This window comes from Polyergus mexicanus, unplaced genomic scaffold, assembly GCF_030449975.1.
Source record: "Polyergus mexicanus isolate NDT 795.1 unplaced genomic scaffold, iyPolMexi1.0 SCAF_6, whole genome shotgun sequence".
In the NCBI taxonomy this organism is placed as follows: domain Eukaryota; kingdom Metazoa; phylum Arthropoda; class Insecta; order Hymenoptera; family Formicidae; genus Polyergus; species Polyergus mexicanus.
In genome coordinates, this window is record NW_027223326.1 from 322,369 (window position 1) to 346,982 (window position 24,614).

The 24,614-nt window shown below is 31.0% G+C and overlaps 7 protein-coding genes across 9 annotated transcripts; 3 read left to right on the plus strand and 4 right to left on the minus strand.

The window, feature by feature from the left end:
* Positions 1-2,006: 2,006 nt before the first annotated feature.
* LOC138933948 (E3 ubiquitin-protein ligase TM129) lies at positions 2,007-4,494 on the plus strand. Its single transcript, XM_070297224.1, has 6 exons — positions 2,007-2,551; positions 2,661-2,910; positions 3,007-3,196; positions 3,283-3,477; positions 3,580-3,725; positions 3,822-4,494. The coding sequence occupies exons 1-6, from the start codon at positions 2,350-2,352 to the stop codon at positions 3,943-3,945; spliced, it is 1,107 nt and encodes a 368-aa protein (XP_070153325.1). The 5' UTR covers positions 2,007-2,349; the 3' UTR covers positions 3,946-4,494.
* Positions 4,200-8,834, minus strand: Rpii140 (RNA polymerase II subunit RpII140). Its single transcript, XM_070297223.1, has 7 exons — positions 8,729-8,834; positions 6,641-8,576; positions 6,346-6,568; positions 5,782-6,243; positions 5,325-5,667; positions 4,986-5,244; positions 4,200-4,903 (listed from the first exon to the last, which is right to left on the minus strand). Exons 1-7 carry the CDS (start codon positions 8,754-8,756, stop codon positions 4,618-4,620), a joined length of 3,537 nt encoding a protein of 1,178 aa, XP_070153324.1. The 5' UTR covers positions 8,757-8,834; the 3' UTR covers positions 4,200-4,617.
* Positions 8,835-9,260: 426 nt separating this feature from the next.
* LOC138933946 (small ribosomal subunit protein eS8) lies at positions 9,261-11,088 on the minus strand. The gene is made up of 5 exons (XM_070297222.1): positions 11,005-11,088; positions 10,435-10,565; positions 9,844-10,095; positions 9,631-9,760; positions 9,261-9,426 (listed from the first exon to the last, which is right to left on the minus strand). The coding sequence occupies exons 1-5, from the start codon at positions 11,006-11,008 to the stop codon at positions 9,317-9,319; spliced, it is 627 nt and encodes a 208-aa protein (XP_070153323.1). The 5' UTR covers positions 11,009-11,088; the 3' UTR covers positions 9,261-9,316.
* Positions 11,089-11,876: 788 nt separating this feature from the next.
* LOC138934081 (tRNA-dihydrouridine(20a/20b) synthase [NAD(P)+]-like) lies at positions 11,877-13,518 on the plus strand. Its single transcript, XM_070297510.1, has 3 exons — positions 11,877-12,332; positions 12,429-12,626; positions 12,738-13,518. The coding sequence occupies exons 1-3, from the start codon at positions 12,256-12,258 to the stop codon at positions 13,516-13,518; spliced, it is 1,056 nt and encodes a 351-aa protein (XP_070153611.1). The 5' UTR covers positions 11,877-12,255.
* Positions 13,519-14,092: 574 nt separating this feature from the next.
* Positions 14,093-16,936, plus strand: LOC138933994 (glutathione hydrolase 7). The gene is made up of 8 exons (XM_070297341.1): positions 14,093-14,215; positions 14,547-14,713; positions 14,796-14,956; positions 15,017-15,372; positions 15,490-15,768; positions 15,832-15,898; positions 15,975-16,208; positions 16,292-16,936. The coding sequence occupies exons 1-8, from the start codon at positions 14,197-14,199 to the stop codon at positions 16,506-16,508; spliced, it is 1,500 nt and encodes a 499-aa protein (XP_070153442.1). The 5' UTR covers positions 14,093-14,196; the 3' UTR covers positions 16,509-16,936.
* Nac (GDP-fucose transporter nac) lies at positions 15,476-19,260 on the minus strand. Of its 2 annotated transcripts, XM_070297344.1 has the most exons (5): positions 18,918-18,936; positions 18,569-18,770; positions 18,180-18,384; positions 17,685-17,823; positions 15,476-17,603 (listed from the first exon to the last, which is right to left on the minus strand). In XM_070297344.1, the coding sequence occupies exons 2-5, from the start codon at positions 18,631-18,633 to the stop codon at positions 17,014-17,016; spliced, it is 999 nt and encodes a 332-aa protein (XP_070153445.1). In that variant the 5' UTR covers positions 18,634-18,770; positions 18,918-18,936; the 3' UTR covers positions 15,476-17,013. The 2 variants fall into 2 exon arrangements, with proteins under 2 accessions (XP_070153445.1, XP_070153444.1); XM_070297343.1 differs by having other exon boundaries at positions 18,569-19,260.
* An 870-nt stretch (positions 19,261-20,130) lies between these two features.
* Positions 20,131-24,398, minus strand: Adipor (adiponectin receptor). 2 transcript variants are annotated; one of them, XR_011447074.1, is made up of 8 exons: positions 24,190-24,398; positions 23,074-23,348; positions 22,901-22,999; positions 22,576-22,747; positions 22,022-22,419; positions 21,763-21,927; positions 21,415-21,664; positions 20,131-21,156 (listed from the first exon to the last, which is right to left on the minus strand). XR_011447074.1 is itself a non-coding variant. In XM_070297342.1 (7 exons), the coding sequence occupies exons 2-7, from the start codon at positions 23,320-23,322 to the stop codon at positions 21,530-21,532; spliced, it is 1,218 nt and encodes a 405-aa protein (XP_070153443.1). In that variant the 5' UTR covers positions 23,323-23,348; positions 24,190-24,398; the 3' UTR covers positions 20,131-21,529. The 2 variants fall into 2 exon arrangements, 1 of the variants encoding a protein (XP_070153443.1); XM_070297342.1 differs by having other exon boundaries at positions 20,131-21,664.
* Between the last annotated feature and the right edge of the window lie 216 nt (positions 24,399-24,614).

The window sequence follows — 24,614 nt, forward strand, 5'->3', positions numbered from 1 at the left end:
TTATTTTTGTACGTTTTCTGAAAAAAAAAAAAGAAAAGGCACAAAAAAATTAATCAAAAGGTTTTTCACAAGTTTCTCTAATACGATTTATTAAATGTGCGAAACAATTTTAGAGAATACGGTGCTGCAAAATATCGTAGAGATCAACGAACTCTATATAGCTATTAAACGTATATGTACGTTTGCGTTCTACGATGTTTCTATTGTATCCTTATTTGAATGATCGATTATTTTACAAAAACTAAAATAATTGAAACTGTGTGCGATGCGAATCATCAGCATCAGATCGGCATTATATATTTAGTAAATATTATTATCAATATTATTTCAGTCATACTTTTCATCAAAAATTTATTCCGATAAAAGATAGTAAAATATATATATAAGATAGTAAATGTAATTGAAGTGAATTTTTTATTAGTTTATTTTGAAGTGAAAGAGTTAATTTTTTGTAATTTTAAAGAGTCTGTAAATTGTCTGTTTACCGTCAGTTCAATCGAGCGTCCATGGAACGAAACACATATATATGGGTGATGGATGTAGGTGCAGTGACGACGAGTATCCTTATAAGGCCGGGAAAACTGGCGACGTTCGTGTATCCTCGATAAAGAGTAGGACGCGGCAGGAATCGCGCGTAACTTCCTGTAATCGTTTAACGAACCTCTTCGAATAAGCAGTTTCACCATATATATATATTTTGTTAGAGCGCGTACAACCTGGACGGGTATTGATTAATATGCTATTTCGAGAACGCTGAGAATATATAATGTCTTCTTATTTTTTATTATTTATATAAAATCAATAATCCTATATTCATTTATTTTGTGATGATAAATTAAAATAATAAAATTTATTGTGATGTATGATTAATTAAAATAAAATTTATTCCAATCCCCTTTTTCCTCTCCCCCCCCCCTCCTGCCCCTCCTACATATACTGGATGGCCCATTTTAATCCATCCAGTCGAATATCTCAAAAACCAAGCCCGGAAGAGAAAAATGTTTCAAACAAAAAGTTGTGTGGCTTCAAGGGGGTCATAAGATGGTGACAATGATTTGACCTTGGAAAATCATGTAAAGGTCAACTTTAAAATTTTAAATGGAAACCCCCATTTTTTATTTAGTATTCTTGTAGCTGACATCGAGAGCTTTCCAAAACACTATAATAAAGTATTTTTTTATTAAGTACTTTTTGAGTTATTTTATATTTTAATCTGACATATTTTGATATAAAAAATAAAATATTTCGTAAAATATTCAGTTTTCGATAATTTTACCGTAATACTTCTATGTACAGAATAATAAGACAAATTAATTAGTGCCAAAAAAAAACAAATAATTGTTTAAAAAAATACATAGTAAATAATTTTCTTAAAAACAATTTTTTTTTTATACTAATTGATTTGTCTCATTATTCTGTACATAGAAGTATTACGGTAAAATGATCAAAAACTAAATATTTTACGAGATATTTAATTTTTTATATCAAAATATGTCAGATTAAAATATAAAATAACTCAAAAAGTACTTAATGAAAAAATACTTTATTATAGTGTTTTGGAAAGCTCTCGATGTCAGCTACAAGAATACTAAATAAAAAATGGGGGTTTCCGTTTAAGATTTTAAAGTTGACCTTCGCATGACCTTCAAATGATTTTCCAAGGTCAAATCATTGTCACCATCTTATGGCCCCCTTGAAGCCACACAACTTTTGTTTGAAACATTTTTCTCTTTCGGGCTTGGTTTTTGAGATATTCAACTGAATGGATTAAAATGGGCCACCCAGCTGGATGGATTAAAATGCTTGAAAGCGTTTTTTCCAAATATATTGTACATACATATTTTACAACTAATATAATATAGTACAGTACCGTCTTCATGTCTGACCTGATGGAATTAATTTAAACTATTTTACAAACGTAGATAAATTTGTGTACTCGAGATGTCGGTAACTAAGTTTACGATATTAACAGCACGACTAGATTCAGTCTAACCTATAATTATCGATGGAAATATGCGTATAGAATCTTAATATAATATAAACAAACGGATATATATATATATATCCAACGTTGTAAAATAGAGTTAGAAATTTTTTATCAGCTTATCCTAGGTTGAATCGGTCTTATCAGCCATCAAATTCCATGGACTCTAGTGGTCTTCTTGACACGCTATAAAAGAATACACTTAATGTAACCTATCGTCGTGTTATTATTACGCTTTCGGCTTAAGAAAGACAGGAAAAAGGATTGTGCGCTGAAAGAATTTACGAAATATATATCGCAGTGGATCTCTAGATAGATCGCCGTCCACGCTGGCTGTCGCAGGTCTCTTCCTAAATGAAAAAGCAATGTCCGCTTTAATTTTCTACACTTTATTTTATCTCTTGATGTCCATATGTATCGTCTATCCGCCAACGGAGTTCGTCTCGGCTGGGCTGACCGTGAAAGACATTTTCGCCGGCTGGCTCGGTAGCGAGAATGAATTTTTTATACAGTATCACATTAGAAGAAGCATAGTTACGTTACTCGTACACTCCATGCTCCCTTTAGGTAATATAAGCATGTTTTTATCTTAGTTTTATTCAATTGTCTCATTTCTATTGTTTTAAGTTTTCGCAGATTTGTGTATGTAATCTTCTTTTTTTTCCTTTTCCCTCAGGCTACATTTTAGGATTAATTTTCTTCGGTCACGTAGACGCCGCGAGATTGTTTCTCGCTGGTGGAAATTTCTTTGGGCTATTGGTCGTTCTTTGCTTCACAATCGGTCCGCTTTATATGTTGAATAAGGTCTTTGAATGGTCCGCGCATGATTGGGCCACGCATCCGATAGCGCAAAATCTTTCTATATACAGTAATAATAATATGTCGTGGATGTCCGTTGCCTCTGACATTAATGTAGAATATCGAAGGTTCAGTCCAAAAGAATACTGTCCTATTTATTATTGATTCCTAAATGGCATTGTAAATATCTTGATTTATACTAAAATAATACAATTTTATTTTAGAGTAGATAAAATTGTTATTGTCACAAGTAGCATTACTCGTACCGTAGCAACGGATAATTGGATTATTAAAATTACGCCTTATAAATTACAAGTGGCACATCAAAGCGATGCAACCCTAATTGTGAATAAGAGCGATACGCACTTGATGTCACCAACAACGAGAGATCAAGTTCAATTCATCAATATACAGGTATAATAATAATAATAATAATAATATCATATATAAATTAGATGTTTTTTTTAAATTGATAGAATCTTATGTGCATGATTTTGCAGGTAAAACCCACACGGGCAATGGCAGAAGCGTTCGATATAAGATTAAACGCATTGGATTTTAAGGATCTGCAAGATAAAGTTTCACGACCAATTATTGTATTGCAAAATATAAAGTTTCACAGAACTTTGCTTGACAGATTTATCGATACTTTCAAAGAGGAAGTTAATAGAAATCCATTCTATGATACTGCCCAGGTATCAAATTTTAGCGCGGCTGTTACCAGTTCGATTATTTTAATTCCTTCTCTTGAAATTCGTCTTGTTATTCATTCGTTTATATATACATATATATAATAGGAATTGGATCAATGTATTGGATGCATGCAAACATCCTCAAATATAAAATTGAACAGATTATGCAACAGCGCCGAAAATAGAGACTCTGACGGCTGTACGACATGTTACTGTCGTCCAATGTGGTGTATAGAATGTATGGCAAAATGGTTAATATCTTTTATTTCTATTATTTGCAATTATTCTTATTTATGCCAAATCATGCAGATAAAGTATATTCTTAATAAACTTCATTATTTAAGCAGGTTTGCTTCGAGACAAGATGAGAACGCACCAGAAACATGGTTGTCCTCCACGTGTACTTGTCCTGTCTGCAGAGCAAAATTCTGTATCTTAGATGTATGCCACGTAAGAACTTTGAATCTTTAATGTTTCAATAATGTTATATTGGATTACCATAAAGCTTTCATGTTATACAATATCTTTTTTCTTTTTCGAGATAATTTTCCAACAGAATAACACATTAAATTAACAGTTTCCATGTATATTTTATGCAGATATGTTTAGAGACTACATCTTTTGAGACTATTTATGACTTTTGATTTATGAGTCTTGTTCATACAGTAAAGACATAATTGAAAAAAATATATATGTATATATATATCATATCATATCTAATGTACTTTCTTTTTATTATATGAAGATATGCATGTATGTGAGTGCGTGCCTTTATATATTGTGTGTGTGTGTGTGTGTGTGTATAGATATCTTTAGTATCGATTATCACATAATCAAATTGTAGTCTGCAGTCGATTAATATCAGGAATCAAGTCAACGCCTCATACATGCAACACATTAATAACTAGCGAAATATCACAAAAAACTATCGCAAAAATTTAAAATATAAAAAGTTCAATATATATGACAAAATATTATTATATTGTTATTTTATTATTAATAAATACTTCTTGATCATAACATTTTGCTAAAAATATACGAAAAATTATTTACCGATTAATCCACCTATATTATTACACAACATTGTGTATAATCTGTATATAATCAAAGACATTTAATTTATACATAGAATAAACCAAAGTATCAATGTATCATAAGTCTGGGTGCAATATTCATTGCCATGAGTTCCTGGAAGAGCAACTTTGCTGCATATGGTAGTCTAATTTGGGAAATCTGTGTCTTGTTTTTACATCCTTTACATTCAAAGGTATTGTTTCGTAAATTCGCTATGGCAATTAAGCCACAGAAATTACAGATATGAATTCGATATGGATCTGACACTTCGAAGAGACGTTCTCGCAGAAATTGTGCCGCACCGTGAGAAATTTGACAATCCCGCTCCATCTCTCCAAAACGAAGTCCTCCATCCCTATACAAATATGTGAGCACTAAGTATTCATGTACGATAGTATAGTTAATTATATTAGAGATTATATAACAGGCGAATTTACCTTGCTCGACCTTCCATAGGTTGTCTAACTAAAATTTGCACAGGTCCTCTCGCTCTACTATGAATTTTATCGTCTACCATGTGCTTCAAGCGTTGGTAATACGTCGGTCCTAAAAAGACTTGCGCATTAATCTTGCGACCTGTGTGTCCATTGTACATCACTTCATTTCCTCGCAATTGGTAACCGTATTCTTGTAGAAGCGTGGAAATCTTTTGCACATTTACAGCATCATTAAATGGGGTAGCATCGCCAATCTCTCCTAAAAATATACATTAGAATCATATGTATATGATATATCTTAGAATACCTTATTTTTACCCGAGATGAAAGCTGTATTACCTTTGTTGGCAGACACTTTTCCCTGTATGCACTCTATCAAGTGACCGATAGTCATACGTGAAGGGATAGCATGAGGGTTAATAATAATATCGGGGGTAAGACCCTCGCATGAGAACGGCATATCTTCTTGCCTATACTGAATGCCGCATGTACCCTTTTGTCCATGACGCGACGCAAATTTGTCACCAATTTGTGGAATACGTACGCTGCGCACTCGAATTTTGCAAAATTTATATCCTTCACTGTTCAACGTCAACATTACTTGATCGACTATGCCAGTCTCACTGTTTCGTAAGAAGGTCGAAGCGTCCCGTTTTGTAAAACGTTTCGTCGTACTATCTAACTGAAAGAATTGACGAAAAAGTGATAAAATATTACTTTATTATCTTTATACAATATTAGTCAAATAATACGATATTTGTTAAAAGGATATTTGTAAAGAAGATGATCAATTTACCTCGTCGTCTGTTTCTGGCAAGGTAATTGTTTTTCCTATAATTACATCATCGCCTGATACTCGAATACCAGGAGCAATGATTCCGTCATCATCCAATTTATCGTATATAGCATTACGCATTCCTTGGCAAGTTAAACGTGAAGGTTTTTCAAATTGTTCTTCCTGATCGCCAATTTTTTTCGACTCGGCTTCCTTATAAGAGCGATAAAACACCGATCTAAAGAAGCCTCTTTCAACAGCGCTCGCATTCAAAATAACGCTATCTTCTTGATTATATCCCGTGTAACACAAGATCGCGACGATACTATTGATACCCGCTGGTAATTCACGGAACCTAAGATATTCCATGGATCTTGTCGTGACCAGAGGTTTATGAGGATAATACAGTACATGAGCTAAAGTATCCATGCGCACGTGAAAATTCGTTATATATACACCCATAGCTTGTTTACCCATAGCGCTCTGAAAAATGGTATAATCGCTTTTACATATTATATCCCGCAAACAGAAAAGATCAAAGAAAAAAAAAATATATATATATATATAATGAATCGGATTAAATACCTGATAAGTATTTCTAGGACTTTGATTATGATCGGGGAATGGTATAATAGAAGCGCACACGCCCAAGATCATCGCTGGATGAATTTCACAGTGCGTATATGTTGTACAATATGCATATTCTTTGTCTTGTTTAAGATCATCAGGTGACATGGCTATCATAACAGTTTCTTCTTCCAGTGTGTCTATATATTCTACTACGCCGCTACCTACCAATTCTTGCCAGCTGTAATATAAAATAAATTAATGCACATTGTTGCACTAATTAAAAAGCGAATGAATCATATCGAGCGCTCACCCGTCATTATTATAATCTCTTTCTTTCAGCATATCAATGTGTCTCTTTTTCAATAACAGGTTCTGTCCTTCCACTATGAGCAAAGGCCTACTGATTCTTCCAGCATCTGTGTATATTCTTATTTCACGATCTCTGATATCACGAATCATGGATACCTCCGACACAATAATGTCCATTTGTCTTCTCAATTTGCGTAAAGTAGCCATTAATTGATCCGGATCTCTGTGAATGCCGACCCAGCATCCATTTACAAATATCTTCGTAGCATCGGCGATTGCGCTCGGTGCTATTTCTTCGAGATTCTCCATGGACCATTCCTCCAAGAATTCAAGAATAGGAGAAGGCTGCGAACCGACGCTTATGTACGCCATCAAAGCTAAATTTTTCACCAATCCTACAGCAGCACCCTCGGGAGTTTCCGCGGGACAGAGCATACCCCATAATGTATTGTGTAATTGACGTGGTTTGGCAAGTTTACCATCTCTTCCAATAGGAGAGTTTACTCGCCTCAAGTGCGATAACGTCGATGCGAAAGTCAATCTATTCAATACCTGTGATACGCCCGCTCTTGCCTGATGCGCTTTCTTCTGATCGCCCCAATTTCCCGTAGCAAGCGAATATCTTAGACCGTCAGTGATAATTTTCGTCTTAATAGCCAATTCGAGATTAAAATCTTTTCCCCGATCTATAAATTTCTGTGCGTACAAACGCACTTCTTTCATTAGATTTTTAAATAATCCACGAAATAGAAACGCTAACAGAGGCCCGGCCAAATCCAATCTCTTATTACCGTAATGATCACGATCGTCTAATTCTCTTCGTCCTAAAGACGCTGATAATAATCTGTGTACCATGTAACCAAGGAAATAAGCCTTTTTAGTTTCACAAAAATCACTTATCCCAACATGCGGCAGCATCTCCTTTTGTAAAATTTCTCTGGCGTACTTAATCCGTTTTTCTTTAGTTACGCCCGGCTTGGCACCTCTTGTACCAATAAAATTCAAGGCCACATTTTGTTCCTGTATAACAAAAGCTTCATCTAAAGATGGCTTCACCATTTCCATCATTTCCGGATCGTCGAAATCGTAAATAATATGTTCGAGGATATCGCGATCAGCTACAAATCCGAGAGCTCGAAAGACTACCATTATAGGTATTTCTTGTTTGATGTATGGAATGATGGCGATGATGCGTTGACCTATAGCAGACTTTTTAATACTAGCGCCACTCTTAGCCATCATATTAATCCATAAAGTTGAAGTAGGTCGCGAACTATGTTCCAAACACGATCTGATTTCCGCCTTGTAAGCATATTTACCATCTTTCATACTGAATACGTAAACAGTATTTGTCGCCATTTTCTCTTGAGCAATAAGTACCTTTTCCGAACCATTAATAATGAAATATCCACCGGGATCTAACGGGCATTCGTTTAATTCTGTTAAATCGCGATCGGATAAGCCAGCGAGCAAACAATATTTTGATCTTAACATAATTGGTATTTTGCCAATAAATGTCTTCTGATGCTGCGTTTCAACAGGATCCTCGCCATCTTTTACAATAGTTTTAGTAATGTCTACATACAATGGCGCAGAATATGTTAAATTTCTCAGTCTGGCTTCATTAGGCATCATAGGAGACGGAGCACCATCTTTCTCCCAATGAGTCGGCTTAGATAAATAAATTTGTTCAAATTTCAATAAATGTCTCACAGGATTTTCTATTTCGCCTGTAGTGTGTTGTGCTTCTGCTTGCAAATCAATTTGTGGTGAATCTTCTACTATGCGTTGAACAGACATTTCGATGAATTCGTCGAAACTGTCTAATTGTTGCCGTACAAGTCCCTTCTCATCAAAATACGCGTTAATAAGAATCCAACAGGCTTCCTGCCAAAGTTTCGACGAAATTTCTTCCGCATCCTCATCATCATATTGATCTAAAATAGAAAAAAATGAATTAGAAATTATAGATTTTAACCGGTAAATTATAGGTAAACGAAAAAAGGCATTTATATATATATATATATATATATGTTTCTTTTTCTTAATTATCTCTATATCCTTAATCTTATCATTTGAATTCACTTACCGTCCTCGAGAGCAAATATATTGCTCATTTTTGCCAAAGATAATCTTTATACGAGTCTAGTTTAACGTATAAGCAACTTATAGCAACGTACAAATGTGAAAACAACTTGAAAGTACTGCGTTAGTACTATAATGCAGGGTGCAGGTGCACCAAACAGAGCAGAAGAGAATCCAGGACTGTGAAATACTATAGATAGAAGTTATTGATCGAGAATCCAGCGATAACTCTTCTAACGCCCTCTGTAAGTCGAGAGTCGACAGGATAGAAATTCTCTAATCAAGTTGCGCCATGACGAAATGAAAAATGGCGGATCAATTACAAGAGACAATTTGATGGCATGACTCCCATTATAGGGGATTTCTACCTTGCTGGAAAACACTCAATACATATATAACATTCACAATTTTAAAATTGATATCTTTTTGGTACTAATTTTACATACACCGCACATACATAAAATAATTTTCTTAAAAGTTCTACAATTTTAGGAATTTTAGGTCACTTTAGGGAATATAATAGCAGATACAAAATACAATTTTTGTATTTCAAGATGTATTTTTTTTTTATTAATGGCCCATAATTATATACTTATTTAGCTTTCTTGCTTTTAATCTTCCTCATATAAAATTCAAGTTCTTTGCCTTCCAAGATGTAACCATCAGCTCTACCACATTGGCCAGGTCTGCTCGCTATGCAAGCTAAAATTGAAATAAATTATCGCTTTCATCAAATTTAATATATATAATAACGCAAGACAATAAAAAGTATTTCGTAATTGTCAATAAACTTTTTTAACGCTTGATAAAAAATCCTGATATTCGAAAAAACACATTAATATTATTTATATTTTATAAAAAATTAATTGTAGAAAAATTAATTGTAGAAAAATAAAATATTCATACCAAGGACACGTCCCGTTGCAAATTGTTCTTCCAAAGCAGGTTCAACTTTGGCAAATCGCTGTCTAGCTTTGTATTTAGATTCTGCCTTCTTGGAACGCTTTTTATTCAATACCTCCTCCTCAGCTTCTGTCTAGAAGAACAATTATACTTTATGTTACTTTATTCTAACATTCTATATATTGTATTTAAATCAAGCTATATTTTAGTACTCACCAGTTTAGCACCTCTTTTACGACCCAATGGGAGAACATAATGACCTTCGTACCATTGTCTGAATGGCGTGGCATCGATAGTGACAATGGCATTTTTCACCAAAGTTTTGGTTCTTACTAATTCATTGTTTGATGCATTGTAAACAACATCAATGATACGAGTTTTTCTGGTACTGCACTCGGAGCCCCAGGAAAAATTTCCTGTATCCAATCTGAGAGCTCTGTATTTCTTATTACCTCCTCGTGTACGAACCTGATATATACAAGATATTTATAATTAAGTTTAAAACAATTCTGATTTAAACTTTAAATATGTTATACAAAATTAAAATTCAAATTAGAGAACATTATAAAATTATGGTCGATCATGGAACTCAGAATAGATAAAAAAAAGTCATCATGAGCGTATTAATTATACATTATAAAAAAAAAAAAAAATACTATTCTATAAATATTTATAATAATATAGGTATGTTTGAATATAATGCCTATAATCGCTAGCTTCCAGTTTTACAATATTTATACTCAATTAATGTATAATACTCTTTTATTTTTACAATTTATTTGTCATCAAAATTAAATTCAAACTTACAGTATGAATTCGTTGCGGTCCAAGCTTGGTATTTGCAGCTGGACGTCCTAATTCAAACTTCCTCTTCTTACGAAGAGGCTTTCTCTTCCCACCAGTAGCTCGCCTTTTATGCCAATGATCCCGAGAAATACCTGTAATGCAATATTGATAAATATAAAATAAGAATATGTTGTATCTCTCTCTCTCTCTTGCAAGAGATATTTTAATCTCTAACCAAGTATGCCACATTGATACTATGGACACTTGGTCTTGCTCTTACATTAAACTGTGATAGTGTTTATAACTATCCCAATAATTAATATATATATATGTACTTTTGTCAATAATGCCATTCGTTGTTAAATAAACAGAAATATAAATTGACAGATAAATTATCATTCAATATCGCTGTATGGCACCGACATCTTCAAAAAATAAATTTTTTTTATAAATCAAATATAAAAATATAGAAAAATAATCTTTCTTCCCGAAACAAAGAAGTCTGATTTACGCGATTATTAATGCCTCGTCGCGATACTGTAATGATAAATCGTGGATTTGCATCGATACGAATATAATTGTGCTTCTTACCCATCGTGTCGTTACATCGAACAACATGGAAAGAACCTAAAACTCCATAATACTAGAGGCGCATTCGCCCAGTGTTGTGAGACGGGCCGGGTTTTCTCGCGCATGCGCGGCGAACGTAGCATCAATGAAGTATATATATGAATAAAAAGGTGTGCCATTGACCACCCGTACATAATTTTGCAAAAGTTTTTGTAATTTAAGGAAAAATGTGTAATATGCTGTGTGTATATATATATACACACACAGCATATTACACATTTTTCCTTATATATATATATATATATATATATATATATATATATGTATATATATCTATATTGCATGCATTAAAAAATATTGGCTCTACATATCTGAAATTCTGTATTTAAAAATTATTATGCAAGAGTAAAGAAAAAAAGCAAAATAAATAAGCAAAAATCTATTAAAGACTATCAGATTTGCATTTTTCTCCATATAAATTTAATCCATTATGCAGTTCTAGATGTCTTGAATCAATTTCGAAATAAATACAGTTAATATTTTGAGCTTAAAAACTAGACCAAACTATACAAATTGAAGAGACTATCGTTAGATAATCGGTTTCTTTTTTGATTTTTTATATCTGTTACAATAAAAAATATTCAATAATCTTGTCATTACTGCAGATAGATACGTCGTTGCTAATGGTTATCATGGCCGCGCATGCGCGAGAAAACCCGGCCCGTCTCACACACTGCATTCGCCTATCGGATATTGTATGTATTAAGTGATAGAGGTGCGCATGCGTTCACGATTTCGACTCACTCTCTCTTATATGATTTTTATACTTTATGCTTATTACATTTGTATATAAATGTGGGCGATGCGTGGCGCCGAGCGTAGAGTCGCAGGCTGGTAATCGAAAGATTCCAGGTTCGATTCCGCTCGAGTCCCATCCTCCCATATGACTCAAAAAAAGGTTTTCACACATTATTCTATATAATGCCTATATTGGTTTATCATATATTATATCTTATCCAATACCTATATTAGTTTATCATATATTAACCTATCTAATACACCTATACCTAGTTAATGGTATATAGACAATTCCTTTCGGAAAGTCTCCTAGCCATATCAGAGAAGAAGAAGAAAATGTATCGTAAATATACGGATGTGTCAATATATATTATTGAATATACAATATAATTCCAATATAATTAAAATCTCTTGCGTAAAAACTTATCATATTATTTTTTCAATCCAAATAATTATTAAAAATATATAATCGTAATGACTACCGATATAGTGGCAATATTAAAAGAGCCGAGAATGATAAAAGTATGTGCTCCGATGGTTAGATACAGCAAGTGAGTCAGTAAAGTGACATTTTTTAAAAAAGCGCGAATATCTTATACAGATTATATTATTATTTATTTATTTATTTTTTTCATCTATGGTTATAGATTACAATTTAGAACGCTTGTAAGACGGTATGGATGTGACGTATGTTTTACTCCTATGATATTAGCCGATTCGTTTGTGCGATCTTTAAAGGCTAGAGAAAATGAGTTTACTACACATGAAGAAGATAAACCATTAATCGTCCAATTCGCGGCTAAAACTGTAAATGATTTCGTTGGTGCCGCAGAAATGGTTGCACCGTAAGTTTATAATATATTATAGTTATTTAGAAATTTTTATTTTTATGCAATAATATCAATGTTGAAAATGCATAATTTTTGTACTTATTTTATTTATTTTGTAATTTATAGATATTGCAATGGTGTAGATCTAAATTGTGGTTGTCCGCAACGTTGGGCTATCAAGGAAGGATATGGAGCTGATTTATTAAAAAAGCCAGAACTTGTAAGAGATTTGATATACGAAATCAGAAATCGTATTCCAAGACCATTTACTGTTTCTGTGAAGATTCGTCTGTTAAAGGATATACGCCAGACAATAATGTTATGTCAAGTCTTAGAAAAAGCTGGTGCTTCATTCTTAACAGTCCATGCAAGAACTCCTGAGATGCGTAACGAACCAATTGACTTGGACAATCTAAAGCTTCTTAGAGATTATGTACAGTTGCCTCTTGTTGCAAATGGTGATGTAAAAAATTTAGAAAATGCAGAATTTTTATTTAAGGAATCTAGATGCGAGGGAGTAATGTCTGCTAGAGGTATTCTAAACAATCCAGCATTATTTTCGGGATACTCTACTACTCCGCTTGTTTGCGTTCAAGATTGGTTGAATATTACATCAACCATTCCAACTGATTTTCAATGTTTCCATCATCATCTGGTATTTATGTTGGAAAAAATTCTACCAAAGAAAGATCGAGTATTGTTCAACAACTTACAAGATAAATCATCTGTATTAGAATTTTTAGAAAATTATTATAATATAAGACCAAATATTCAATATAATTCAATGGAATTAACCAAGTGCAATTTTGATATTTCATATGTACAGCATAGAAAAAAATTTATTAATTACTGGGAAGATGATTCATTTAATAATTTATTGGGAAATATATTTGATGCGAATTCATAAAAAATATGTTTATCTTTTTAAACCTATTCCTACTTATCTAGACAAAAAGAATTGCAATTTTTTCCAGTATATATATTTTAAAGAATTTTTGTTGAAAATATTTCTATCTCTCTATGCATTTAACATTTTTTTCCTGTACAGACAAAATTTAAAAGATATAAATTTTATTTATGTACAATATAAAAAATTTTTACATATAATGATTTTTATAAGAAACTCAAAAATTATCGACGAGATATCTCGTCGATACTTGAGACAAATTTTTTAAAAACCTGTTTTTTGTACGTCATTTTATTTGATTTCTCTCACAAGATTTCATACCTACAGAGGTGCGTTCAAAAATTCTATCTGTGAGATAAGATAGTGTTTAATTGACCAATCAGGACAAAAGGAGCAAAAAATTCGTGTCTCGATTGGACATTAATAATACTATTTACCTTACTGGTAGGATTTCTGAACACAACCCAGATGGCAGTAAAACTTTTAAAAGAGAGAGTTCTCTCTCTTTGTTGTCCTTCTTGCTTCCTTTTTTTATCCCAATTTGTTTATTTTCACAAAATCAAGGCAATTTTCGCTGATTTTCGCGATATTTTACTATTAATAAATATAATACTGTATATATGATTTTATTATTATAGATAGTATTTGAAAATATTATCAGTTAGTGAACTTTATAAAATGAATTATTATAATACACGTAAGTCTTAAGTCTCTACAAAATATTTTCCGTCCTACATTGGTCTATATTTATAGCATGCGTATTCATACAACTCTTACGAAAACATTGCTAATTACCATGCATAATTATTGAACATTATTAATTTTCGAAATTGAGATTTGTATGCATCATATGAAGTATTTTCTTTTTGTATTATGTCTTTAACTTATTAATAAGATTATTTAATACAGAATTGTTAGTGTTTGTTTATCAAAAATTCCTTCTTTAAGCCTATCTGACTCTCCTTAGTTCTAATCTCCCTAACAAATATATAACGAGAACAAAAGATTATAATTTAACATGTTTCTAGATCTGACAGAAGAATGTCCTTTAACGAAGGAAGAAAGTTACAAGTATAGATTATGTAATTACTGTGGCAATGGATTAAATTTTATCATTGTCTGTTTTGTTGGATTGACTTTTGCTATCACTACTATGTTGGTGTTGCAGATTCTTTATACTGAAAATATACCACAAGTAAATATTAAAAAAAAAAAAAAAGATACAAAAAATATATATATAGTGATAAAAAATTGTAACAAAATTCCATTTATTTTAGAATAGTCTTCATGGTATTCATGGAGCAGTCGCCACAGATTATTCGAATTGTTCTCAAATTGGCACCAGAATATTGAGAAAATTAGGCAATGCAGTAGATGCTGCAATAGCAGCAACCATTTGTATGACTGTAGTAGCACCTCATAAAACCAGTCTTGGCGGGTAAGATATAAATTAAAATCTTAGTCACATTGTGTTCTTTAAATGCTTTTTTCTTTCCAGAGGTGGTTATATAATGATCTATAATTATAAAAATGACATTCATCCGATTGTTATTGATTTTGCAAGTAACACAGGCAAAGGCTTCTTTGCTAAAGCTGGAGTTCGTTTACCAGCTCTACTAAAAGGATTAGAATTTGCTCATATATTATATGGCAATCTGCCATGGCATGACGTAGTAGAACCTTCTATTAAATTGGCTCGAGAAGGTTTCGTTGTATCTAAGGATCTTGTGGATGAAATATCAAAAAATACAGATTACGGAATACTTTATAATGGTCCATTGAATCCAGGTGATATATTACAATTACACGGACTTGCTAACACATTAGATATGGTGGCAGAACATGGTGTGAAAGGTGCATTTTATATATTATATAATATCACTTTTGTAACTTTAATTTTCTTAAATTAATTATATTAAAACTTCTATATATTATTATATTAAATTAAAACACCTTAATTTTTTCTTCTAGTATTATACAATGGTACTTTGTCATATAAAATTTTAAACAGTAGTAATTTACATGATGATTCACTCCAAGAATTAGCAAGTTACAAACCTGCTGTAACAATTGCAAAAAGTTCAACATTACATCATCATACAATCTATTATCCTTCACACGTGTCTCATATGCAAACAGTAATTGAAGCATTGGAGAGCCTTCCAATTTTGACAGGGAACGCGTCCACGATAGAATCGTTAGCTCTTGTCGCACAGACATTGATGCATATATATTCGTCTATTCCCAGTGGTGAGTCATATCGCTTTAATTATTACTAGCAGATATAATTACTTATTAACCTCACGATTTTAGTAATTAGAGAAGCATATACTGGAGTTATGGCAATGGATTGGCAAGAAACATATGTTAGCGTTTTATCGTTAGTAGCTCAAATCATTTATATTTACATACCTAATTATATTTCGTATTGTATTAATATATTATAAATGATGCAGTGGTTTAAGTTCACCTTTGGGTTCTGGAAATATGACGGACGCTGGATTTTTGTTAGATAATATCGATGGTATTATGGATTTATCTACATTTGCCCCTATTATTTTCCATTATGAAGAGAGAATATGCGGATTACGTGGAGTGTTTGGTTCGGACGATGTTTTCCTTAATGGGCAAATTCTCTATAATCTTATCGTTCGTGCTCTTAACGTTTCCGCCGCGATAGAATATCCCCGGTACATGAAAAGACTTAATAATTTTAGATAATTCGATAAAATATTGATCTGCGTGCACTGTATTATTTTATTTATTTTTACAGATACAATTTTGGTTCTGGCGATATAATGATAGAACATAATCAAAGACATTCGATAGAGACTGCGTTGCAGGCTCGATTATATCCCATGATATCATTACCTATTGTCAATAGTGACGAGAGATTACTTATAAAAAGCATAAATGCAATTATTAAGAAGAAAGATTCGCTATCAAGTCACTCCGATAGTCGTGGAAACGGAATAGCATCTCGATTTTAATTTTTTGTGATATAAGTATACATATCAAAAATCTTAAGAATCTTGAATTGCATAACACTGTGATATTAGAAAATATAATTCTATACACTTAGATATTATCACAAATACTTGTGGACATACGCAATAAAAACAGCCGATTTTTAAAGTAATATCGTTATAAAGCCGAAGTAGGAGAAAGGCACAGATTAAATATTAATTAGTAAATATTAAAATATCCGATTTTCTGTATTATAATACTATTTTACATACATGCATACATACATTCATACATACACTGTTGCAAAACTGAATAAACTTATGTCTCAGTTTGCATGCAATGTACATACATATAATACAAAGAACAATGTTTTCCACATTACATTGCTCTCTATTTTCTCTTTGCATTAAAAAAAATGTATTTTTAAAAAAATATTTGTATATATAATGTACACATGTAAAAAATGACATATATATATATATATAATAAATAAATATCTTATATCTTATTATCATCTTATTATCATTGTTACACCTTAAGTTGTTGCGTCTCAATTTTGTACTCTTTACTTAAATCTAATTGCCTAATCCTTGCATAAAATGCACTGGCGGTAAGCACAATGATATTACTTATCCACCAAAGAAATGATTTTTCTTCTTTAAACCAATAAGTTGCTAAGACTGTTTGAGCGCATGCTTTTGCAGTACCACTGACGTTATGTGTTAAAGGAGATGTGACCTTTATTTGAAGCGCGGTAAAATATCCGATGGCAAAACCAAATATACCACCAATCGTCATAGCACCCCAAAAAAGAGGATGTCCAAGCTTCTCGTAATTATATACAATTGTCTGTTCACCATTAATTATCATTAAAGGAATAAAGATAATAATACTATACATATTGTTATAATAAGAAAGTAACCAAATGTTGTCATTTACAGCAGGCAATGTTTGCTTCATACGGATAGAATATAAAGATAACAGTAATGATCCAAGCACGCCGAAAAATGTTCCAGAAACGGATAGAGAACCTGCTACATGCTCCTGATCTACACCCAACCAAAATCCAGAGATAATTACTGCACAGCATATTATGCATTTGAAAGATGTTGTTTGCCCTGTAATTTTTGTCAATTAATTTTTTCAATAATTTCTAATCAAAGTTTTTGTTTAAAGACTTATTTTTGTAAATTTCTCACCAAGTAAGATATAGGTAAACACCACATTAAATACAGTCGTTAGTGAACGGCCTACATAATAAAAAGCGACACCAACATATTTTAAACACAAGTTATTAGTTGCTATCATTCCAGCAAACAGGAGTGATAATGGCAGTACCTAGAAAAGTTTGTTTTATTCATATATGTATATATATATAAACACATTATTATATATATATATACTTTCACAAAAATATAAAAACTTGAAGAAAAAGTCAAAATTTAAGATCATTCTTTCACAAATTTTAATTTTTTCAAAGTTTTAATAAATTTATTAAATATTAGTAATAAATATTTCTCTCTCTCAATTTACAATATTAAATATCACAACAATTTATATCGCTGAGCATAAATTAAAAATAGCAATAAAAAATTTTTTGCAAATTGAATAATATGTTTTTAATTACTTATCATTATTTTTAATAAGTGAAAAATAGTAATAATTATATAATATTGTTAATACAAATTATATACCTTTTTCAAAATGTCTTTTCTAAATGGGCTACCATCTGCAATTTCAATGTATCTTGGGAACCATTGCGACAGTTTGCGTAAAGTAATGCAGATAGTTACACTCACTATGCATTGAAACCAAGTTACAAACAGAGGAGCATCCAAGTTCACAGCTTTACTGGATAAGAGTGCCTTATTTACAAATACAGTCAAAATGGATACTATCCTGAAAATTATTTAAAAATATATATAGTTATATATATATAGAAAATTATAACAAGATCTAGCGGAATTATGTTCATCGTATTTTCTGTATTGTAAAAAAATTCCAAAATATGAGGATATTTAATATATTTGATAAAGTTGAGAGAGAGAATATGCAAGCAACTTAATATTATTTTACGACTCACCAATAGGCTGCAATTACAAATGTAATATACATGTATTTGGATGCAAGTCCTTTTTCCAAACTCATTTTGATAAAATTTATATATATTTTTGAAAAATTAAAGATTATATATATATATTTATTTCTCACAGTCAAAAAATATGGATAAATTATTTATGTGGTTATAAATAATTATGTAGAACTAACAGTTTGCATTGGATATTCTGTCAAAATATTGTTTCCTGTATATTATTATACAAGATAAATTACATAGAATCAAAATATTTCAATGAAATGTCAAATAATTGTGAAAATCATATAAATTGTATATAAATGTAATATTAAATTGGCACATATACATATAAGTCAACCTCTTTGACAGTTATCAGCAGTTATCTCGAGATCGACACATACACATTTTCTCTATATATATATATATGCATTCTAAGTTTCCCTCATTGTTGTAATAACACATTTGCAATGTGCAGAGTGAAACTATCGTATTGATAGTGTGCAAGTGTGCTATCTTTTATTCACTTTCTCTCTCTCTCTCTCTCTCATGTGTTTATCACATGGCAAAATGTGATAGCGTCTTTCCGAACGCACCCTGAGACCCTGAGTAGTGTGACAAGTGGTGACAAAAGTAGAAAACAGAGCGCAAGAGAAGGAAGTTGTTTAGATTTTTAAAGTGTTTAAAAAACTGATGAATGATGGAAAAATTCGCGAGATGTAATGTAATGTAGAGTTTATAATAATTTATTATCTTTTATAAAAGAATTTATATATGACATATTATATGTTTTTAAAACACAAATGATATAATCAATCTTTTATCTTCATTATTTTCGTTTTCGAGTCCTATATGCGTGTATTCAATAACACACTTTCTGTTTATTTGTATTTGCAGATAATAAATTTTCTATTATTATTATATGACACAAATATGTAATTTTAGGTAAATCTACTTACCTGGTTTTCTTTAAAGTACTACTTACTACTCTGGTTTCCTTGTAAAAAGAAACTAATATCGAGTAGACCTTGATAAATAATGGAATAAAATGGATTCAGCAGTTTGATAGACAATGATGGAGATCATTGATCACATTCGCTACAATCAAATCAATAATAGAAATATATATCATTGAGTGATGCTTTACCATAAATAGTTGGTTATTGGCATATAAAATATGTTTTCGATGCTATATAATTTATGATAAATTCTATACAGAATTCCATTTATAATTTTATATATTGTAATACAGAGAATATTTGAAGAGTGAACTAGACATGTGTATACAAATATATATTAAAATAGGATATATTAGAATAAAATTATAAATAGAATTCTATCTTCAATTTTATTGCAAATTATAGACCGTTTGTAAAGATCTTAGGTCAACTATTCAAACGGGCTTAGATCAACTACATTTAATTAAAAAAATGAAGCATTGTGTCTTCTTTTCTTCTAGGATTTTCTAAGCACAATTGATATATTATACAGTTAGCAAGAATTCTGTATATTAAGAATTTTAAATATACCATAGTATACAATTTGAAGATGAATTATTTGGAAAATTTGTTTGGTACATTAAATGTCTTTTTCATAATAATATAGTAATAAACAAATTTTCATTGTTTTAACAATAATTTTGTTCAAAATATATTATAGATTTTATAGTATATACTTAAGCTATAAGATCACGTTCGTGGCAATGATTTCTTCCTAAATCTTAGTCACATCCGTGTGTTTTCATTGCTTATTGTCTATACTTTGTCTCGCATATTATAGTAGTACAGAAATAAATATAGAAATTTTACATATTAACTTCTCTTTTTATCAAAAATCTACATATCCAACAAAGCATATACAATTAACACATAGATATTTTTACAATCCGAGATACAGAAAAACTTGATAATTTTTCAATCTCTTTCAATTCTATTAAATAATCATATAAAGAAAATGATTAATAATTATTTATATTACTTAGTAACTATAGAATTCATAGATAAATGAAAACTCCTGTTTCCTCACTGCAACATATTGTATTATTATATCATTAATGAGAAATTATGTAAAATAATTTTGTTTTTGCATTATATATGTTGAAAGAAATTTATTCTTTCATACATCATAATTCGCATTCTATACTATCAAATGTGTATGTGTACTGACATTTAAGAAAATTAATATATTTCAACATACGTACAAAAAAATTTTCTAAAATGTTTTGTTTTTGATATTATAATATGATTACAATGGAGAAACAGGGCAGGCTTATAAGGAAAAAAATATATAAATATTCACATATAATTCATATATCTCTAAAAACAAATCTGAGGATAAATATAATACATGTGCCTATTTAGATTTATATTATATACTTTGTTTGGAATTCCATTTACATTATTCGAATTTGATAGATTATATTTGTATCTTTTAAAATGATATGTAAACTTTTATGTCATTTTCAAGGAAAGTCACAGAATTTCAGTTCAAATACCGTATTTCAATATGATTCCATTGAAATTTCAATACAATTCGCATTGAAATTTCTTTCGTATATAAAGTTTTATAGTGCCATTAATTTTTGGTTAATTATTACATAACTGGAAAGTAAATATATATTTATACATATATATGTACACACAACCCCATCATATTAAATATAAATTTCAAACACAATTTTTCAACAATACAATTTTCAATAATTCACAGTCATATACATATCTTCGAAAATAACTTCTATATTCTTAAAACTAATGAAAACTATAATTAAATAAAAATAAGCAACGCATTTTAAAACATATTCAACAAACACAAAATTGGAATTAGGTATATATATTCATTCTATTTTATATATTTACCATATCTTTCAACAGCACAGATCCACTGGCATAAGATTTAGGAAATTCTTTATAGTCTTTTATATAGATTAATGACATGAAAGTTATCAACAAGATGAAGTATATGCCCGCAAATTTAAAAAGCTAACACCTGCGACGGATTTGTACAATCTCCTATTGTCATTCTATGCATTGCCATTTCCGTAATACCATGATAATGTACAAAAGCAGCTGCAATTACTAATACATGGAAGATTTGATGACTCTGAAACTAAATTTGAAATGAAATATACAGAATATATCGCTAATATAATCAAACTTTGTCTGTAAAAATCGATATTTTGAAATTGGCTTTTTAATAAAGCTTACCCAAATGTCAAATTTTCCTGGAAAAAAACGTTCAGGTACTCTTAAAGCATAAAATAATGCACCCAGTATATACAAACATCCCATCAGTATTAACCATCCAAGGGATGCTTGGCTAATCGCCTTGAACCAACCTTCGGCGATAGCATAATGTACTGCTGGTATTACCTAAATGTAATGATAATAGATTTATTTAAGATATTTACTCTAAAGTGATAAAAAAAAAAAGCTATATTCTATAAAATAAATTAAAATAACTTACCCCGCTAAGCCCAAATCCCATAAAAACTCCAGCTCTGAGTGGACGATAGTTTGGTTCACCAAACCGCTCCCACAATGATACTACAATGCTAGTTATACCAAGGACAACCACCACAGATAGATAAATTAATTTAGGTTGATAGTCGCAATAAAATCCATAATAAAGCCATGGTACAAAACTACCCATAATAAGCATAGCTATGCCACAATAATCTAACTTTGAAAATAGCTTTCCAACACATTCACTGTGGCAATGAACTGTGTGAAAAGCAAATGACATTCCTAGGCACATTATAGCACCAGCAAAGAAAGTACCAAATACCAATTTTTCTTCCAATTGAATTTCTATAGGAGGTTGCGTTAGAAAAAATATAGCTATACCAATAAAGGCAACGCAGCCTGTAAAAAGAATAAAATATATTATGAGTAAAATTTATAACCAAAAGTTATATAGAATATGCTTAAAGGAATATGTTACATATATGCTTCTTTCCAGAAATTGCATATCAATATACATTCAATGTTACTTAATGCTGCATTGATAAAAAGATATACCCAACAAATGTGTCCAGATATTGCCAGTTTCTGTATGAATTCGAAAAATACTTTTAAAACATGCATAAAACGAGGGTAGCGGTGGCCTATGGCCAGCGTGTAAAAAATCGTTATCTTGCAACCATCTTGGCAAGTTTCGAAAATGGCATTGTTTCCATGATGCCTCCCATACCTATACATAAAGATTTAAGTTTTAAAGAATACCGATTACAATTTCTAGAGATTAATTTCAATTGTTATAATTAACTTTTTGCAACTGTTTAGCGACATAAGCACATTCTTACACTACAATAGTATTACTATAAATATTAGTATATCCTGTTACCTTTCGAACAAATTCTTCCGCCTGTTCTGCTGCGTTATGGGCTAATGCACCTAGATCAATTTCATCGCTCAATACACCTGCTTTCAGTACTTCGGTCATCTATAATTTACACAATAAATGTTTATTCAACAGTTAATTGCATTTATACTCTTCCAAGACAACAATAAATATACCTCGCAATCCAGGAGATGATCATCTTCTGGAGTTGAAGGCAAAGGACATCCGACTCCATCTTCTTCTTCCGCCAAACAACTTGCGTCGTCATCGTCCAATAATTCTTTAACTTCATGTAAACCAGGTATTTCACTATTTAATAATACACGATCACTCCATGGAATACGATGTCGTATTCCTCCTAATTCTGCTGACAAACATTCTTCTTTTTCTTTGGCCTCCAGAATGACGTCTTCGTATTGCGACATGATTCAGAGCGATTGTGACTGCAACTCTACAAATGTTTGTTGTTTTATAAGAAAAAAATAATAAAAATTATATAATAAATTATTGAAAATCTGTATGTCTGTATAAACTTAATTTGTATTCGTAATCCCGGTATAAATTCTTAATATAATTGCATATAAATTGTAAAATATAAAAATGAAGCTCATAAATATCTCTCTTATAATCGTTATTATTTTTAGTATAAATCTTCATGAAAAGTTATATTTTTGCTGTAAATTTACCTTTATTTGTAAATCTATGTCTGATGCGAAAAAAAAAACAACAATTTTCTAATAAGAAATAAATATTACACAATATTGTATCGCGATTAGTAAGTAAGATTAATATAGTAGTAGATTGTAAAGACGAGTTTAAAATACTGATTAATTGTAAATTAGAACAAATATATATAGTGTCTGCTATATTTAAATCGAGATTTGATTTTTGTCGACCACAAACATATTACATATACTCGCGTCACAAATATAATTTTTATAAAAATAGCCTGACTTTTTTTTTTTTTTAGTATATATACGTGTATATAAGGATTGTGACTTATTATGTAAGACAATAAATACATATATATTGCCAAATTTTCCGAATCACTCCGTTTCACCAATGACATTTTCGATAAAGATAAGTCTCTTTATTAAAGATTAGTTTAACCTTTTGGAGATCGGACAAGCTAATTTCTTGCTGTAAATGTGATTATGACAAATAATATGAAAGTTAAAAAAAACACACACATACACACGTAACGGACATGAAAGATATATAATTGCTTCATAAATAATGTATCGCTAATAAAATATTACGAGCAACTTGTATAAAAATATTTCAGTATCTACCAGTCGCACGCACGATCCCTGCGTTGTAATGTTCACATTTGCGCGGACATATTTTCATAAAAATTTTAAGCTGTAAAAATATTACAGTGACTTAAAAAAATTACGTTTCTCGTTTCGCTGTCAACGTTTAATCTAAAAATGCTAATGAAACACGAAACACCATGCAGCGACAGAAAACAGAAACGCGTGGCAAGTAGCGACACGATAATAACCGATCAACTCCACACATCACGCGCACGCGCACACACACACACACACACACACCCGCCACACATCACACACGTACAGTAGAGAAGCTTGAGCCTTGAGCCTTGAGCATGCGAAAGAAACTTTTCAATATGAAAATGTATATCGTGTTATGTCATGTTGATATATTCGCCCAGATAGCGACTATATTGTTTTATTGTGATGTAACTGTAATTTGA